Genomic DNA, 18,607 nt, shown 5'->3' with positions numbered 1-18,607 from the left:
GGAACCCTCTTCCTGGGTTTCTCGCCCTCAACATCGTCACCAGGGTCATCGCCTCTGATCTTATAACGCAATGCAGTGCATACAGGGCATTCATTCAAATTCTCGTATTCACCGCGGTAGAGGATGCAGTCGTTAATGCATGCATGTATCTTCAGAACCTCTAAACCTAGAGGGCAGACAACCTTCTTTGCTTCGTACGTACTGGCGGGCAACTCGTTATTCTTCGGAAACATATTCTTCAACATTTTCAGCAAATTTTCAAATGATGAGTCACCTACACCTTCATGTGCCTTCCATTTTAGCAAATCCAGTGTGCAGCCCAGCTTTTTCAGACTATTATCGCATCCTGGATACAACGACTTTTTGTGATCCTCTAACATGCGATCCAAATTCTCCCTATCCTTGTCAGTTTCGCAGCGTCTCCGTGCATCAGCAATGGTCCGACCAAGATCATCAGCGGGCTCATCATGTGCCTCTTCTTCACCTTCACCTAACCCTTCCCCACCTTCAGCATCATCCTCCATGAAAGTATCACCGAAATGATCATGATAGTTGTCATCGATATCATCCCCTTCTTCATCTTCTTCCATTCTAACCCCTCTTTCTCCATTCTTGGTCCAACAATTATAGCTTCGCATGAAACCGTGCCGAAGCAGGTGCATGTGAACGTCTCTTGAGGAGGAGTAACCCTTCTGATTCTTACAGACAGCACATGGACAGATAATAAAACCTTGCTGCTTGTTCGCATTTGCCACTACAAGGAAATCTTTCAAACCCGTAGTGAACTCGCCGGAGAGTCGGGGACCGTACATCCATTGCCGATTCATCTGCATTATTATTATATAAAGTATATAATTAACCATCATGCATTTGTTAAACTAACTAGCTAGAAATAATACAAATTAAACAATGAACTACACACATGCATATTTTATCAATGACACATGAAAGGTTCAAGTTGCTAACCACGATCGCGGAGGAAAAATAAATGAGAAAGCTCAAGTGTGGCTCGGACACTTCATATCATGTTTGTTTCAGGCTCTCGGGCATTTCATCGAACACCTTGTGTGCATAGGAGGAACCAAAAGCAAACCCACCACCCCCTTCTGAAAATTGTGAAGTGAGCTGAGTGAAGTGAAGTGAGCCGAGTCCTATATATAGGGATGGGCCTTTAGTCCCGGTTGGCCTGGCCAACCGCGACTAAAGGCCTTCGGGGACCTTCAGTCCCAGTTGGCCAGGCCAACCGGGACTAAAGCCCCTCCCGTCCGCCAGCTGTCGACCGAGCGCGCTGGGCCCAGATAGTTGGTCGCGGGTCTCCTCCTGAACCGCGACTAAAGACCCCTTTTGTCACGGTTCGATTGTTTTGGGGACTAATGGGGGCGTATGGAAGCCTCTTTTTCTACCAGTGTCAGCCTTGGCAATGTTTTTCTAAACAAAAAATAACAAGTACACAATTCAAACAAAAGTAGAATCTAGCTGGTTCAAATTCTACACAAGGTATACCATTGTACACACAATTAGCTAGCATATAAAGAAGATGAATTTGCACCCTGTGACAGAAAGCTAACTATGTGTACCAATCAGAATTTTACCTCTCCAACAGCAAAATCCTCATCTTCATCTTCAAAGCCTTCATTCTCATCGACATCTTCTGAAGATGCAGCAGTTGACGACACACGTTGCTTCCCCGCAGCTTTTCCTCTACTGCCGGCCGATGAGGACACATGGGCTCGACCTACACCGCGTCCGGTGACCTGCGACATGGTCCTCCCACGCCCTATCACGCCTCCCTCAACGGCAGCTGCGCCCGGGGCGACGAACGGATGCAGGTGAGAGCCGGCTCGGCCTCCCGTGCTCCGAGACCGTGCTCGGCCTCCTCCGCCCTGGGGCACGGGCCTCCCATGACCAGCTCCATGTTGGAAATATGCCCTAGAGGCAATAATAAATGGTTATTATTATATTTCTTTGCTCATGGTAATTGTCTATTATTCATGCTATAATTGTATTGTCCGGAAATCGTAATACATGTGTGAATACATAGACCACAACGTGTCCCTAGTAAGCCTCTAGTTGACTAGCTCGTTGATCAACTGATAGTCATGGTTTCCTGGCTATGGACATTGGATGTCATTGATAACGGGATCACATCATTAGGAGAATGATGTGATGGACAAGACCCAATCCTAAGCATAGCATAAAAGATCGTGTAGTTTCGTTTGCTAGAGCTTTTCCAATGTCAAGTATCTTTTCCTTAGACCATGAGATCGTGCAACTCCCGGATACCGTAGGAGTGCTTTGGGTGTGCCAAACGTCACAACGTAACTGGGTGACTATAAAGGTGCACTACGGGTGTCTCCGAAAGTATCTGTTGGGTTGGCACGGATCGAGACTGGGATTTGTCACTCCGTGTGACGGAGAGGTATCTCTGGGCCCACTCGGTAATGCATCATCATAATGAGCTCAATGTGACTAAGGCGTTAGTCACGGGATCATGCATTGCGGTACGATTAAAGAGACTTGCCGGTAACGAGATTGAACAAGGTATTGGGATACCGACGATCGAATCTCGGGCAAGTAACATACCGATTGACAAAGGGAATTGCATACGGGATTGATTGAATCCTCGACACCGTGGTTCATCCGATGAGATCATCGTGGAACATGTGGGAGCCAACATGGGTATCCAGATCCCGCTGTTGGTTATTGACCGGAGAGGCGTCTCGGTCATGTCTGCATGTCTCCCGAACCCGTAGGGTCTACACACTTAAGGTTCGGTGACGCTAGGGTTGTAGAGATATATGTATGCGGAAACCCAAAAGTTGTTCGGAGTCCCGGATGAGATCCCGGACGTCACGAGAGGTTCCGGAATGGTCCGAAGGTGAAGAATTATATATAGGAAGTCCAGTTTCGGCCACCGGGAAAGTTTCGGGGGTTACCGGTATTGTACCGGGACCACCGGAAGGGTCCCGGGGGTCCACCGGGTGGGGCCACCTGTCCCGGAGGGCCCCATGGGCTGAAAGTGGAAGGGAACCAGCCCCTAGTGGGCTGGGGTGCCCCCCTTGGGCCTCCCCCCTGCGCCTAGGGTTGGGAACCCTAGGGGGGGGGGAGTTCCCCCTTGCCTTGGGGGGCAAGGCAACCCCTTCCTCCCTTGTGGCCGCCGCCCCCCCTTGAGATCCCATCTCTTGGGGCCGGCGCCCCCCAGGGGCCTATATAAAGGGGGGGGGGAGGGAGGGCAGCAACACAACAGCCTTGGGCGCCTCCCTCCTCCCCTGTTACACCTCTCTGTCTCGCAGAAGCTCGGCGTAGCCCTGCCTGAGACCCGCTACATCCACCACCACGCCATCGTGCTGCTGGATCTCCATCAACCTCTCCTTCCCCCTTGCTGGATCAAGAAGGAGGAGACGTCGCTGCACCGTACGTGTGTTGAACGCGGAGGTGACGTCCGTTCGGCACTCAGTCATCGGTGATTTGGATCACGGCGAGTACGACTCCGTCATCCACGTTCATTGGAACGCTTCCGCTCGCGATCTACAAGGGTATGTAGATGCACTCCCTTCCCCTCGTTGCTAGTATACTCCATAGATGCATCTTGGTGAACATAGGAAAATTTTAATATTATGCTACGATTCCCAACAGTGGCATCATGAGCCAGGCCTATGCGTAGTTACTATGCACGAGTAGAACACAAAGCAGTTGTGGGCGTTGAGTTTGCCAATTCTTCTTGCCGCTACTTGTCGTTTCTTGTTTCGGCGGCATTGTAGGATGAAGCGGCCCGGACCGACCTTACACGTACGCTTACGTGAGACAGGTTCCACCGACTGACATGCACTAGTCGCATAAGGTGGCTAGCGGGTGTCTGTCTCTCCTACTTTAGTCGGAACAGATTCGATGAAAAGGGTCCTTATGAAGGGTAAATAGAAATTGGCAAATCACGTTGTGGTCATACATAGGTAAGAAATCGTTCTTGCTAGAAACCTACAAACCACGTAAAAACTTGCAACAACAATTAGAGGACGTCTAACTTGTTTTTGCAGCAAGTGCTATGTGATGTGATATGGCCAGAAGATGTGATGAATGATATATGTGATGTATGAGATTGATCATATTCTTGTAATAGGATTCACGACTTGCATGTCGATGAGTATGACAACCGGCAGGAGCCATAGGAGTTGTCTTTATTATTTTGTATGACCTGCGTGTCATTGAATAACGCCATGTAAATTACTTTACTTTGTTGCTAAACGCGTTAGCCATAGAAGTAGAAGTAATCGTTGGCGTGACGACTTCATGAAGACACAATGATGGAGATCATGATGATGGAGATCATGGTGTCATGCCGGTGACAAAGATGATCATGGTGCCCCGAAGATGGAGATCAAAGGAGCATAATGATATTGGCCATATCATGTCACTATTTGATTGCATGTGATGTTTATCATGTTTTTGCATCTTATTTGCTTAGAACGACGGTAGCAAGTAGGATGATCCCTTATAATAATTTCAAGAAAGTGTTCACCCTAACTGCGCACCGTTGCGAAGGTTCGTTGTTTCGAAGCACCACATGATGATCGGGTGTGATAGATTCTAACGTTAGAATACAACGGGTGTTGACGAGCCTAGCATGTACAGACATGGCCTCGGAACACACGCAATACACTTAGGTTGACTTGACGAGCCTAGCATGTACAGACATGGCCTCGGAACACGGAGGACCGAAAGGTCGAGCATGAGTCGTATAGAAGATACGATCAACATGGAGATGTTCACCGATCTTGACTAGTCCGTCTCACGTGATGATCGGACACGGCCTAGTTAAAGCTCGGATCATGTTTCACTTAGATGACGAGAGGGATGTCTATCTGAGTGGGAGTTCATTAAATAATTTGATTAGATGAACTCAATTATCATGAACTTAGTCTAAAATCTTTACACTATGTATTGTAGATCAAATGGCCAACGTTGTCCTCAATTTCAACGCGTTCCTAGAGAAAACCAAGCTGAAAGATGATGGCAGCAATTATACGGACTGGGTCCGGAACCTGAGGCTCATCCTCATAGTAGCCAAGAAAGATTATGTCTTAGAAGCACCGCTAGGTGAAGCACCAATCCCAGAAAACCAAGACGTTATGAACGCTTGGCAAACACGTGCTGATGATTACTCCCTCGTTCAGTGCGGCATGCTTTACAGCTTAGAACCGGGTCTCCAAAAGCGTTTTGAGAAACATGGAGCATATGAGATGTTCGAGGAGCTGAAAATGGTTTTCCAAGCTCATGCCCGGGTCGAGAGATATGATGTCTCCGACAAGTTCTTCAGCTGTAAAATGGAGGAGAACAGTTCTGTTAGTGAGCACATACTCAGAATGTCTGGGTTGCACAACCGCTTGACTCAGCTGGGAGTTAATCTCCCGGATGACGCGGTCATTGACAGAATCCTCCAGTCGCTTCCACCAAGCTACAAGAGCTTTGTGATGAACTTCAATATGCAGGGGATGGAAAAGACCATTCCCGAGGTATATTCAATGCTGAAATCAGCTGAGGTAGAGATCAGAAAAGAACATCAAGTGTTGATGGTGAATAAAACCACTAAGTTCGAGAAGGGCAAGGGTAAGAAGAACTTCAAGAAGGACGGCAAGGGAGTTGCCGCGCCCGGTAAACCAGTTACCGGGAAGAAGTCAAAGAATGGACCCAAGCCCGAGACTGAGTGCTTTTATTGCAACGGAAGTGGTCACTGGAAGCGGAACTGCCCCAATATTTAGCGGACAAGAAGAAGGCCGGCAACACCCAAGGTATATGTGATATACAAGTAATTGATGTGTACCTTACCAGTACTCGTAGTAGCTCCTGGGTATTTGATACCGGTGCGGTTGCTCATATTTGTAACTCAAAACAGGAACTACGGAATAAACGGAGACTGGCGAAGGACGAGGTGACGATGCGCGCCGGGAATGGTTCCAAGGTCGATGTGATCGCCGTTGGCACGCTACCTCTGCATCTACCCACGGGATTAGTTTTAAACCTCAATAATTGTTATTTAGTGCCAGCTTTGAGCATGAACATTGTATCTGGATCTCGTTTAATTCGAGATGGCTACTCATTTAAATCCGAGAATAATGGTTGTTCTATTTATTTGAGAGATATGTTTTATGGTCATGCCCCGCTGGTCAATGGTTTATTTTTGATGAATCTCGAACGTGATGTTACACATATTCATAGTGTGAATACCAAAAGATGTAAAGTTGATAACGATAGTCCCACATACTTGTGGCACTGCCGCCTTGGTCACATTGGTGTCAAGCGCATGAAGAAGCTCCATGCAGATGGACTTTTGGAGTCTCTTGATTACGAATCATTTGACACGTGCGAACCATGTCTCATGGGTAAGATGACCAAGGCTCCGTTCTCCGGAACAATGGAGCGAGCAGCCAACTTATTGGAAATCATACATACCGATGTATGTGGTCCAATGAGTGTTGAGGCTCGCGGAGGATATCGTTATGTTCTCACTCTCACTGATGATTTAAGTAGATATGGGTATGTCTACCTAATGAAGCACAAGTCTGAAACCTTTGAAAGTTCAAGGAATTTCAGAGTGAAGTTGAGAATCAACGTGACAGGAAAATAAAGTTCTTACGATCAGATCGTGGAGGAGAATATTTAAGTCACGAGTTTGGTGCACACTTAAGGAAATGTGGAATAGTTTCACAACTCACGCCGCCTGGAACACCTCAGCGAAACGGTGTGTCCGAACGTCGTAATCGCACTCTATTGGATATGGTGCGATCTATGATGTCTCTTACCGATTTACCGCTCTCATTTTGGGGTTATGATTTAGAGACTGCCGCATTCACTTTAAATAGGGCTCCGTCGAAATCCGTTGAGACGACACCGTATGAATTATGGTTTGGGAAGAAACCTAAGCTGTCGTTTCTGAAAGTTTGGGGAAGCGATGCTTATGTCAAGAAACTTCAACCTGAAAAGCTCGAACCCAAATCGGAAAAATGCGTCTTCATAGGATACCCTAAGGAAACTATTGGGTACATCTTCTACCTCAGATCCGAAGGCAAGATCTTCGTTGCTAAGAACGGGTCCTTTCTAGAGAAGGAGTTTCTCTCGAAAGAATTGAGTGGGAGGAAAGTGGAACTTGATGAGGTGATAGTCACCCCTTCCGAACCGGAAAGTAGCACAGCGCAGGAAAATGTTCCTGTGATGACTACACCGACTGGGGAGGAAGTTAATGATGATGATCATGAAGCTACAGATCAAGTCACTGAACTTCGTAGGTCCACAAGGACACGTTCCGCACCAGAGTGGTACGGCAACCCTGTCCTGGAAATCATGTTGTTAGACAACGGTGAACCTTCGAACTATGAAGAAGCGATGGCGGGCCCGGATTCCGACAAATGGCTAAAAGCCATGAAATCCGAGATAGAATCCATGTATGAAAACAAAGTATGGACTTTGACTGACTTGCCCAATGAGCGGCGAGCCATAGAAAACAAATGGATATTTAAGAAGAAGACAGACGCGGATGGTAATGTGACCATCTATAAGGCTCGACTTGTCGCTAAGGGTTATCGACAAGTTCAAGGGGTTGACTACGATGAGACTTTCTCACCCGTAGCGAAGCTGAAGTCAGTCCGAATCATGTTAGCAATTGCCGCATACTATGATTATGAGATATGGCAGATGGACGTCAAAACGGCATTCCTTAACGGTTTTCTTAAGGAAGAGTTGTATATGATGCAGCCGGAAGGTTTTGTCGATCCTAAGAATGCTAACAAAGTATGCAAGCTCCAGCGCTCAATTTATGGGCTGGTGCAAGCATCTCGGAGTTGGAACATTCGCTTTGATGAGATGATCAAAGCGTTTGGGTTTACACAGACTTATGGAGAAGCCTGTGTTTACAAGAAAGTGAGTGGGAGCTCTGTAGCATTTCTCATATTATATGTGGATGACATATTATTGATGGGAAATGATATAGAATTCTTGGAAAGTATAAAGGCCTATTTGAATAAGTGTTTTTCAATGAAGGACCTTGGAGAAGCTGCTTATATATTAGGCATCAAGATCTATAGAGATAGATCAAGACGCCTCATTGGTCTTTCACAAAGTACATACCTTGACAAGATATTGAAGAAGTTCAATATGGATCAGTCCAAGAAGGGGTTCTTGCCTGTATTGCAAGGTGTGCAATTGAGCATGGCTCAATGCCCGACCACGGCAGAAGATATAGAAGAGATGAGTGTCATCCCCTATGCCTCGGCCATAGGGTCTATTATGTATGCCATGCTGTGTACCAGACCTGATGTAAACCTTGCCGTAAGTTTGGTAGGAAGGTACCAAAGTAATCCTGGCAAGGAACACTGGACAGCGGTCAAGAATATCCTGAAGTACCTGAAGAGGACTAAGGATATGTTTCTCGTTTATGGAGGTGACGAAGAGCTCGTCATAAAGGGTTACGTCGACGCTAGCTTCGACACAGATCTGGATGACTCGAAGTCACAAACCGGATACGTGTATATTTTGAATGGAGGAGCAGTAAGCTGGTGCAGTTGCAAGCAAAGCGTCGTGGCGGGATCTACATGTGAAGCGGAATACATGGCAGCCTCGGAGGCAGCACAGGAAGCAGTCTGGATGAAGGAGTTCATTACCGACCTAGGGGTGATTCCCAATGCGTCGGGCCCGATGACTCTCTTCTGTGACAACACTGGAGCTATTGCCCTTGCGAAGGAGCCCAGGTTTCACAGGAAGACCAGGCATATCAAGCGACGCTTCAACTCCATTCGTGAAAGTGTTCAAAATGGAGACATAGATATTTGTAAAGTACACACGGACCTGAATGTAGCAGATCCGTTGACTAAACCTCTCCCTAGGGCAAAACATGATCGACACCAGGACGCAATGGGTGTTCGATTCATCACAATGTAACTAGATTATTGACTCTAGTGCAAGTGGGAGACTGTTGGAAATATGCCCTAGAGGCAATAATAAATGGTTATTATTATATTTCTTTGCTCATGGTAATTGTCTATTATTCATGCTATAATTGTATTGTCCGGAAATCGTAATACATGTGTGAATACATAGACCACAACGTGTCCCTAGTAAGCCTCTAGTTGACTAGCTCGTTGATCAACTGATAGTCATGGTTTCCTGGCTATGGACATTGGATGTCATTGATAACGGGATCACATCATTAGGAGAATGATGTGATGGACAAGACCCAATCCTAAGCATAGCATAAAAGATCGTGTAGTTTCGTTTGCTAGAGCTTTTCCAATGTCAAGTATCTTTTCCTTAGACCATGAGATCGTGCAACTCCCGGATACCGTAGGAGTGCTTTGGGTGTGCCAAACGTCACAACGTAACTGGGTGACTATAAAGGTGCACTATGGGTGTCTCCGAAAGTATCTGTTGGGTTGGCACGGATCGAGACTGGGATTTGTCACTCCGTGTGACGGAGAGGTATCTCTGGGCCCACTCGGTAATGCATCATCATAATGAGCTCAATGTGACTAAGGCGTTAGTCACGGGATCATGCATTGCGGTACGAGTAAAGAGACTTGCCGGTAACGAGATTGAACAAGGTATTGGGATACCGACGATCGAATCTCGGGCAAGTAACATACCGATTGACAAAGGGAATTGCATACGGGATTGATTGAATCCTCGACACCGTGGTTCATCCGATGAGATCATCGTGGAACATGTGGGAGCCAACATGGGTATCCAGATCCCGCTGTTGGTTATTGACCGGAGAGGCGTCTCGGTCATGTCTGCATGTCTCCCGAACCCGTAGGGTCTACACACTTAAGGTTCGGTGACGCTAGGGTTGTAGAGATATATGTATGTGGAAACCCGAAAGTTGTTCGGAGTCCCGGATGAGATCCCGGACGTCATGAGAGGTTCCGGAATGGTCCGGAGGTGAAGAATTATATATAGGAAGTCCAGTTTCGGCCACCGGGAAAGTTTCGGGGGTTACCGGTATTGTACCGGGACCAAAGGAAGGGTCCCGGGGGTCCACCGGGTGGGGCCACCTGTCCCGGAGGGCCCCGTGGGCTGAAAGTGGAAGGGAACCAGCCCCTAGTGGGCTGGGGCGCCCCCCTTGGGCCTCCCCCCCTGCGCCTAGGGTTGGGAACCCTAGGGGGGGGGGGAGTTCCCCCTTGCCTTGGGGGGCAAGGCAACCCCTTCCCCCCTTGTGGCCGCCGCCCCCCTTGAGATCCCATCTCTTGGGGCCGGCGCCCCCCCAGGGGCCTATATAAAGGGGGGGGGGGGAGGGAGGGCAGCAACACAACAGCCTTGGGCGCCTCCCTCCTCCCCTGTTACACCTCTCTGTCTCGCAGAAGCTCGGCGTAGCCCTGCCTGAGACCCGCTACATCCACCACCACGCCGTCGTGCTGCTGGATCTCCATCAACCTCTCCTTCCCCCTTGCTGGATCAAGAAGGAGGAGACGTCGCTGCACCGTACGTGTGTTGAACGCGGAGGTGCCGTCCGTTCGGCACTCGGTCATCGGTGATTTGGATCACGGCGAGTACGACTCCGTCATCCACGTTCATTGGAACGCTTCCGCTCACGATCTACAAGGGTATGTAGATGCACTCCCTTCCCCTCGTTGCTAGTATACTCCATAGATGCATCTTGGTGAACGTAGGAAAATTTTAAAATTATGCTACGATTCCCAACACTCCAACCGAAGGAAGGCCATGACCGGCCGACTGGTTGAAGAGGAGTTGCTGGTACGAGCCCAACTCCGGGAAGCCGTCGACGTTGCTGTTGAGATCCAAGAAACCCATTCCCCTCTCGAGATTTGCACCGGCGGATGAGCCTTCAGAAATCTGTTGAGACGAGGGGAATTGAGAGAAGAAGGGGATCTCGTCCTCCTCATCGGCCATGGCGGCGGCGATTGCGGGCGTAGGGCGGCGGCGGCGATTGGGGCGAGGGCAGGGAACGAGCGAGGCGAGGAGGGGAACGAGCGGGGCGGGGCTTCGTGCGGGGCGATGCCGTGCGGGGCGATGCGGGGGGTGCGGTCCAGATCGATAAGTCCCAATAAGTTCCTCCCTGAGAGTCTTTTTTAATAAGTCCCAAATGACCCCAATAAGTCCCTATAAGTCCTTCCTGTTTGGTTTAGATGGGACTTATAGGGACTTTTTTAAGTCCCTAAACCAATAAGTTCCTTGAAACAAACAGGGTCTCAACAGAGGGGAAGAGAATCGTGAGATTGCATGGAACGTCAAGGAGATTAGGTTGGTGATAGACATGCTCCAGCGCCTTCCCCTCCAAGTTGATCGTCCGAGGTAAGAAGTTGAATCGAAGTTAACAGGAGCAGGACACTAAGGTACACGTGCATTCTTCCTCCTATAAATATAGCCCTACGCCCACACCAAGATCCCATCCCCATCCCCATCTCCCTCCCTCTCCATCAACTCCTTCCTCGCCGGGCGCCGGACGGCGCTGCCCTCGCTGTCTTCGCCACCATGAAGCTTCCGACGGCTGTTGCTTGTCTTCTTCTCCTCGTCGTCGTCTTTGCTGGTATGCACGGACATACTACTTGCTACCATGTCTTCCTTTTGGATGTTTGTTGCTAGCGTGCCACCATGTCTTCCTTTTGGATGTTTGTTGCTAGCGTGCCACCATGTCTTCCTTTTAGTAGATCATATCTGTTGCTAGCGATCACTTCAAGTTCAATCTTTCCCGGTTCTTCATGTTCTTCACGCACGCACGTACTGACATGATCTATCTATGCCGCAGCTGCTCGTGTGGAGGCCCGAGGCACACCTTCTTCACAGCGGTCGAAGAACCAATGGTCGAGCATGTTTGTCTTTGGCGACGACTTTGTCGACAACGGCAATGTTCCGAACAACATTGGTGAAAAGACATCGCGTCAATGGAGCTACCCATACGGCTCCTACCTCAACACTCATTATTCTACGTCTCCTGTTTTGGCCGGACGCTTCTCCAACTACAGGATGCAATCAGATTTTATCGGTACGTGCACTCTTATGTTATTCGAGTATATACATCTAGGTGCATGCATACAAAATACGGTACTACTAAATCTCAGTCGACTGAGACTTCGCAATGTTATATTCCGTTGATCTTGCATAGAGATTCGTGCAAAGTTTTTTTTTTCATTTTTTTCTTTTCCTTCTATACACTATGTCACTTGACTGAGACTTCGCGAAGTCTCAGTCGACTGAGACCTAGCCACACCCTACAAAATAATCGTTCCTATCTACTGCCTTCTCCTTGCAGCAAGGATGTTGGGCCTCAGTGAAGCCCCTCCAGCGTACGAGCTCACATCCGATCAATCTTGTGACTCATCTGGCATGACCTTTGCTTTTGGCGGTGCTGGTGTCTTCAAGGTGAAGACGAAGAAGGTGCCGACCCTCGCCGCACAGGTCCAAGCTTTCAAGAGGCTAGTTAACGACGGGGTCATCTCTACGCATCAGCTTCACCACTCTGTCGCGCTCATCGCCATCTCCGGCAATGACTACATGAGCGACTCTGACTTTGAGACTGGCTTCTACACAAGCTTCGATGATGTAAGTAGTACCTAGCATGCTCACACATACAAGTCAACTCGTCAACCTTCCTAATTTACTTGTCCATCATGCAGCTCGATACTTACATCGGAAACGTGGCGACTGAGATCCTAGATAATGTGGCACAACTGCAGATGCTTGGTGTGAGAAAAGTGCTAGTAAACAATTTGCATCCCATTGGTTGCACACCTTTGCATACTAGTTCGAACAACTACACCACATGCGACCTTCTCGGCAATTATGGCGCGTCCGTGCACAACAAGTATCTAAAGCAAATGCTCGACGAAAGGGATAACGTTCACATTCTGGACCTCTACACCGCCTTCACTGACATCGTCAATCACGCCCCTGGTAAACACACATATCCGCATTGATGTTGTAGGCCAAATCTGGTTCCTAATGTACGAATGCGATTATCTAACCATGCATATATATTTTGTGCATGCAGGTGGAGGGTCGGATCAGTCCAAGGATTTCAAGGGCAAGCTGTCTCCGTGCTGCGAGAGTACGGATGAGGGAGGGTTCTGTGGAGAGCGTAGCCATTCAGGGAAGCGCCTGTACGACCTATGTGAAAATCCTGACAAGACATTCTACTGGGACCAGACACACCCTACACATGCTGGGTGGGAGGCTGTAATGATGGCGCTGCAACAACCTTTGATGGAGTTTCTCGATGAGGACTACATTGCATGATGCATCGGCTTGATGGCCAGTTAGTTGGCGCAATATCTTTTAGGTTAGCTTTTATAAATAGCATGCGAGTTTAGGAAGAAGGTTGTGAGTTTTTTCTACTTGTGTTTTGATGGAGTTTTAGTCTAGTACAGTACTCATGAATATTATAGATTAAACATGAACGGGCGCTAATTTGCTTATTGATTTATCCCCTATTTGTTGAGATTGAAAATTTGGTCGTATATTTGAGTGAGATATAGCGTGCATGCGTATGATTACTCTAATCAGTCGCATGCATATGATGCATCTTGCCTGGATGACTTAGAACCGCGCGTGGTCCCAGAAATTATCAGTCTCAAAGACTGTGCGTGGTGCACACAAGGGAGATCGGCAGCAACCAACACCCTTACGCTACTATTCTCGAACGACCCCGTGCGGTGCGGTAGGTCACTGATGGCCGTCCCAATCACAATGGAATTCGGTGCCATTTCGTTCGTGTGTTTGCTTGGGGCCTGATTTCATAGTGCACTTGCCAAGAAGATTGTGTCATAGGCTTTGCCTTTTTTCTTATATCTGAATTTTATTTGGTCTCAGCCAATATTTATGTCCAACTGTGGAATCAGCATAACACAGGACACAACGAAAGGCAACGGTGTAGAGGAGGGGGAGGACAAGACAAGGAGGGAGAAGTCCCAAAAGAGATCCAACTTCGACCTCTATCTCATACAGAAGGAAGAGAAAAGTGGGGAGACTAGGTTACAAGTCCATACTTAAATTTTGAGAAGGATCACGTTGTAATCCTTTCACAGTTTGGATAAAATTGAACTGAAAGCTAAGGTTAAGGAGTGAAGATAATTTGGTTAGTATCTTAACTTGTACCTAGCGAGACAAACTTAAGGCTGAAAGTGTGATAAATAATCATGAATCTGAAAAAATGAAGATAACTTGGTTAGTGTTTCAAACTGACACTGAAAGAATAAAGATAACTAGGTTATTACCTTGAGCAGAATTAGAGAAGACCGAGCATGGATTTAGAACACTCAAAACAAAATTAACTGATGAATGGATTCACAATATGAGTGGATGTAGTCTTTGGAAAAGTAAGCAAGGAGAACAATAAAAAGAAAGACAACAGCGGTAAAATCATCCGACCAAACATTCACTTAGATGGTAGCATGGACACCTAGACATTGATAAACTGAAACTAACTACATAAAAAGCAAATGAAAAAACTAGCAGAGAATGTAAATAAGATACAAAGAAATTCACAGAACTTACCAACTTATTCCGCTCAATGCAGATTTTAGTGGCGGTGAACAAAAGGGGGATTGATCTCTTTTTTCCGTTGGACCACACTTTTGTGGATATCGTCCTTACCTCGGAAGATCAAGATCTTCGTGTGGCAGCTTCTACGGGATCATCTCCATCTGGGATGGAGGTCGTCAAGCGGAATGGGCCTGGGGGTGGTTTACGCCTCCTTTGTGGTGTCCCGGGGACTAGGACACATAACTTCCTCAATTGCCATGCTGACCATTTTCTTTGAGGTGGTCGGGCTTAATTTGGAGGCCTTAGCCTAGCAGGGTTTCTCGAAACTCGGGCCAACTGTATCGGGAGGAAGAGACGCCTCCTCTAGTCACTGTTCGCAGCAATGGACTCGACCATTTGGACGATGCACAATAAGATGGTTATTGAGCTGGTTTTCGTACAACAGGCCACTGATGTTGTATTCATATTTTTGGCCCCTTTTCAGCAATGACACTTGCTCTCTAGGCAGTGTGATCGGGACCGGCTTGGCAATATGATGGACGCGAGCAGTGCGCTGCGTTGCCATACCACAGAGCCACTCTACCAGCTGCTTGGTGCAATTTCCTACTTATTTTTTTCGTGGCATTGTCTGTGTTGTTGCCCCAAATAATTTACTTTTACTTTTCTGTCAATTGAACTTGTTGTACGGACATGCTGATTGCTTTATATGAAGCGAGCCAAGTCTTGTTTTGATACCTACTTTTCCCGATCTAGTAGACAAACCATGCAAAGTTGGACTGGTATGTGCTAAGAGCTAGCCCTTTTGTTTAAAAAACTAAGAGCATCTAAAGTTGGGCGCCTCAAACCTTCCACAAACATCCGGGCGGGCCGCCCGGTCACTAACTGGTCACGATTTTTCGACCCAGACGGACGCCTCAAATGGGCCGCAAACGTCCGGACTGACCGCCACCCTTCATATCCAACCCAAATATGGGGCGGATAAGGGGGCATCCGGGCACGCCCGCCACATCGGACCTGACCCATGCTGGCCTACCCGACCCTACATTATTCGTCCCCATTTGCTCGCTGGAGCAAACTCTAGCCACTTCACTCCACTCCCCTCCGCCAACCGAGCTCACCTCCAGTAGTTTTTGTCCTTCTCCAGCATGGCAGGCAGTGGATCGGACTCCGACCACTCCGGATCCGTGGACTGGGGTGTCATGCCGTGCGGGTTGGAGGAGGCAATGATAGTCTGCATTGCACTCCGCCGCTCCCGGGAGGACAGTGCCCTGCCGATGGACGGATCTGTCCGCAGCGACTCCATAGCATGGCCTCACCGGGCGCTCGGGTCCTCTGGTACTGAATCCTCGTGGTCCCGGCAGCCAGAACACTTCTCCTTCCCCATCACCGGTCGGGCAGACTATGAGTCCCACCGGCAACGGGCGGCCCGCCGTGGGAAGGAGAGGATAAGGGCCGCCGAGGCCCGTATTGTGGCGGAAATGGTGGCGGCGCGGGCGGCCGTAGAGGAGGAAGCCATCCACTCCCGCATTGTGAAGGAACGGCAGCGGAGGAACACGTGCGCCCTCGCCCGAGAGCAGAATCCGGCGATCGTGCCATGGCCGGACTGCCACCGAAAGAGGAGAAGGCGGACAGTGGCGGCGAGGATGATACGTCCATTTTGCATCATGTTTTCCTATTGTTATTTATGATATTTTTGGCCAATATAATAACTTGTAGTACCATCCTAATGCCTTTTTATCTCTTAATTTGCAACATTTACATAAAGAGAGAGATTGCCGGCAGCTGGAATTCAGGGCCTGGAAAAGCTATGTCAGAGATACCTATTATGCACATCTCCAAATTAGCTGAAATTTCACGGAGATTTATTTTGGAATAAATAAAAAATATCAGAGAAAAGAAGTACTAGAGGGGGCCACCCAGGTGCCCATGAGGCACCAGGGCGCGCCCTGGTGGCTTGTGGGGCTCCTGGCCAGTCTCCAGTGACCATATTCTGGTATATAAGCCCATTTGCCCTAGAAAAAAAATATGGAGAGGACTTTCGATACGGAGCGCCGCCGTCTCAAGGCGGAACTTGTGCAGGGGCACTTTTACTCTCCGGCGAAGCGATTCCATCAGGGATACTTCTCACCAGGAGGGGAAATCGAAGCCATCGTCATCACCAACAACCCTCTCATCGTGAGAGGACCAATCTTCATAAACATCTTCACCAGCACCATCTCATCTCAAACCCTAGTTCATCTCTTGTATCCAATCTTTGTATCAAAACCTCAGATTGGTACCTGTGGGTTGCTAGTAGTGTTGATTACATCTTGTAGTTGATGCTAGTTGGTTTATTTTGTGGAAAATTATATGTTCAGATCCATTATGTTGTTCAATACACCTCTGATCTCGGACATGAATATGATGTGTGAGTAGTTACTTTTGTTCTTGAGGACATGAGAGAAGTCTTGTCATAATTAATCATGTGAATTTGGTATTCGTTCGATAATTTGATGATTTGTATGTTGTTGTTTCCCTTATTGGTGTTATGTGAATGCCGACTCCATGACACTTCACCATCTTTGTGTTGGGGAACGCAGTAATTTCATTAAATTTCCTACGATCACGCAAGATCTATCTAGGAGAAGCATAGCAACGGGCGTGTCCACGTACCATCGTAGACCGAAAGCGGGAGCATTTTATCAACGCGGTTGATGTAGTCATACGTCTTCACGATCCGACCGATCCTAGCACCGAACATACGGCACCTCCGTGTTCAGGACACGTTCAGCTCGATGACGTCCCTCGTACTCTTGATCCAGTTGAGGCCGAGGGAGAGTTTCGTCAGCACAACAGCGAGGCGACGGTGATGATGAAGTTACCGGCGCAAGGCTTCGCCTAAGCACTATGACGATATGACCGACATGTGTAATTGTGGAGGGGGTACCGCACAGGCTAAGAGATTGTCTGTTGTGTGTTCTAGCGGTGCCCTCCCCACATATATATAGGTGGGAGGGGGAGGGAGCAGCAGGAGGCGCGCCCCAAGTAGGAGGAATCCTACTTGGGGCCTAATCCTATTTGGCCTCCCCCCTTTTCATGTTTTCCGGAGGGAGAAGGAAAGAGGAGGGGGGGAAAGAAGGAAAGGGGAGGCCGAATTGCCCCCTTCCTTTCTCTCCTCTCCCTTTCCTTTCCCCCACCCTATTCAGGCATATATGGGGCGCACCAGCCCACTAGGGGCTGGTCTGTCCTGCCCTAGGCCCAATAAGGCCCATATCTTGGCCGGGGGTGCCCGGAACCCCTTTCCGATGACCCGATACGTACCCGGTACCCCCAGAACACTTCCGGTGTCCAAATACTATCGTCCTATATATGAATCTTTATGTCTTGGCCATTCCGGGACTCCTCGTCATGTCCGTGATCTCATTCGGGACTCCAAACAAACTTCGGTCATCAAATGACATAACTCATAATACAAATCGTCATCGAACGTTAAGCGTGCGGACCCTACGGGTTCGAGAACTATGTAGAGATGACCGAGACACATCTCTGGTCAATAACCAATAGCTGAACCTGGATGCTCATATTAGCTCCTACATATTCTACGAAGATCTTTATCGGTCAATCCGCATAACAACATACGTTGTTCCCTTTGTCATCGGTATGTTACTTGCCCGAGATTCGATCGTCGGTATCATCATACCTAGTTCAATCTCGTTACCGGCAAGTCTCTTTACTCGTTCCGTAATGCATCATCCCGCAACTAACTCATTAGTCACATTGCTTGCAAGGCTTATAGTGATGTGCATTACCGAGAGGGCCTAGAGATACCTCTCCGATACACAGAGTGACAAATCCTAATCTTGATCTATGCCAACCCAACAAACACCTTCGGAGACACCTGCAGAGCATCTTTATAATCACCCAGTTATGTTGTGACGTTTGATAGCACACAAGGTGTCCTCCGGTATTCGGGAGTTGCATAATCTCATGGTCTGAGGAACATGTATAAGTCATGAAGAAAGCAGTAGCAATGAAACTATAACGATCATAATGCTAAGCTAACGAATGGGTCTTGTCCATCACATCATTCTCCTAATGATGTGATCCCGTCCATCAAATGACAACACATGTCTATGGTTAGGAAACA

The 18,607-nt window shown here is 48.1% G+C and overlaps 1 protein-coding gene across 1 annotated transcript; it reads left to right on the top strand.

Moving 5' to 3' along the window:
- The first annotated feature begins 11,371 nt into the window (after positions 1-11,371).
- Positions 11,372-13,423, top strand: LOC123167928 (GDSL esterase/lipase At3g09930). The gene is made up of 5 exons (XM_044585786.1): positions 11,372-11,530; positions 11,750-11,986; positions 12,254-12,543; positions 12,618-12,894; positions 12,992-13,423. The coding sequence occupies exons 1-5, from the start codon at positions 11,476-11,478 to the stop codon at positions 13,234-13,236; spliced, it is 1,104 nt and encodes a 367-aa protein (XP_044441721.1). The 5' UTR covers positions 11,372-11,475; the 3' UTR covers positions 13,237-13,423.
- The last annotated feature ends 5,184 nt before the right edge of the window (positions 13,424-18,607 follow it).

This window comes from Triticum aestivum, chromosome 7D (genome assembly GCF_018294505.1).
Source record: "Triticum aestivum cultivar Chinese Spring chromosome 7D, IWGSC CS RefSeq v2.1, whole genome shotgun sequence".
NCBI classification, from domain to species: domain Eukaryota; kingdom Viridiplantae; phylum Streptophyta; class Magnoliopsida; order Poales; family Poaceae; genus Triticum; species Triticum aestivum.
Note: the sequence above shows the minus strand (reverse complement) of the source record. Positions and strands in the feature narration are given on the sequence as shown.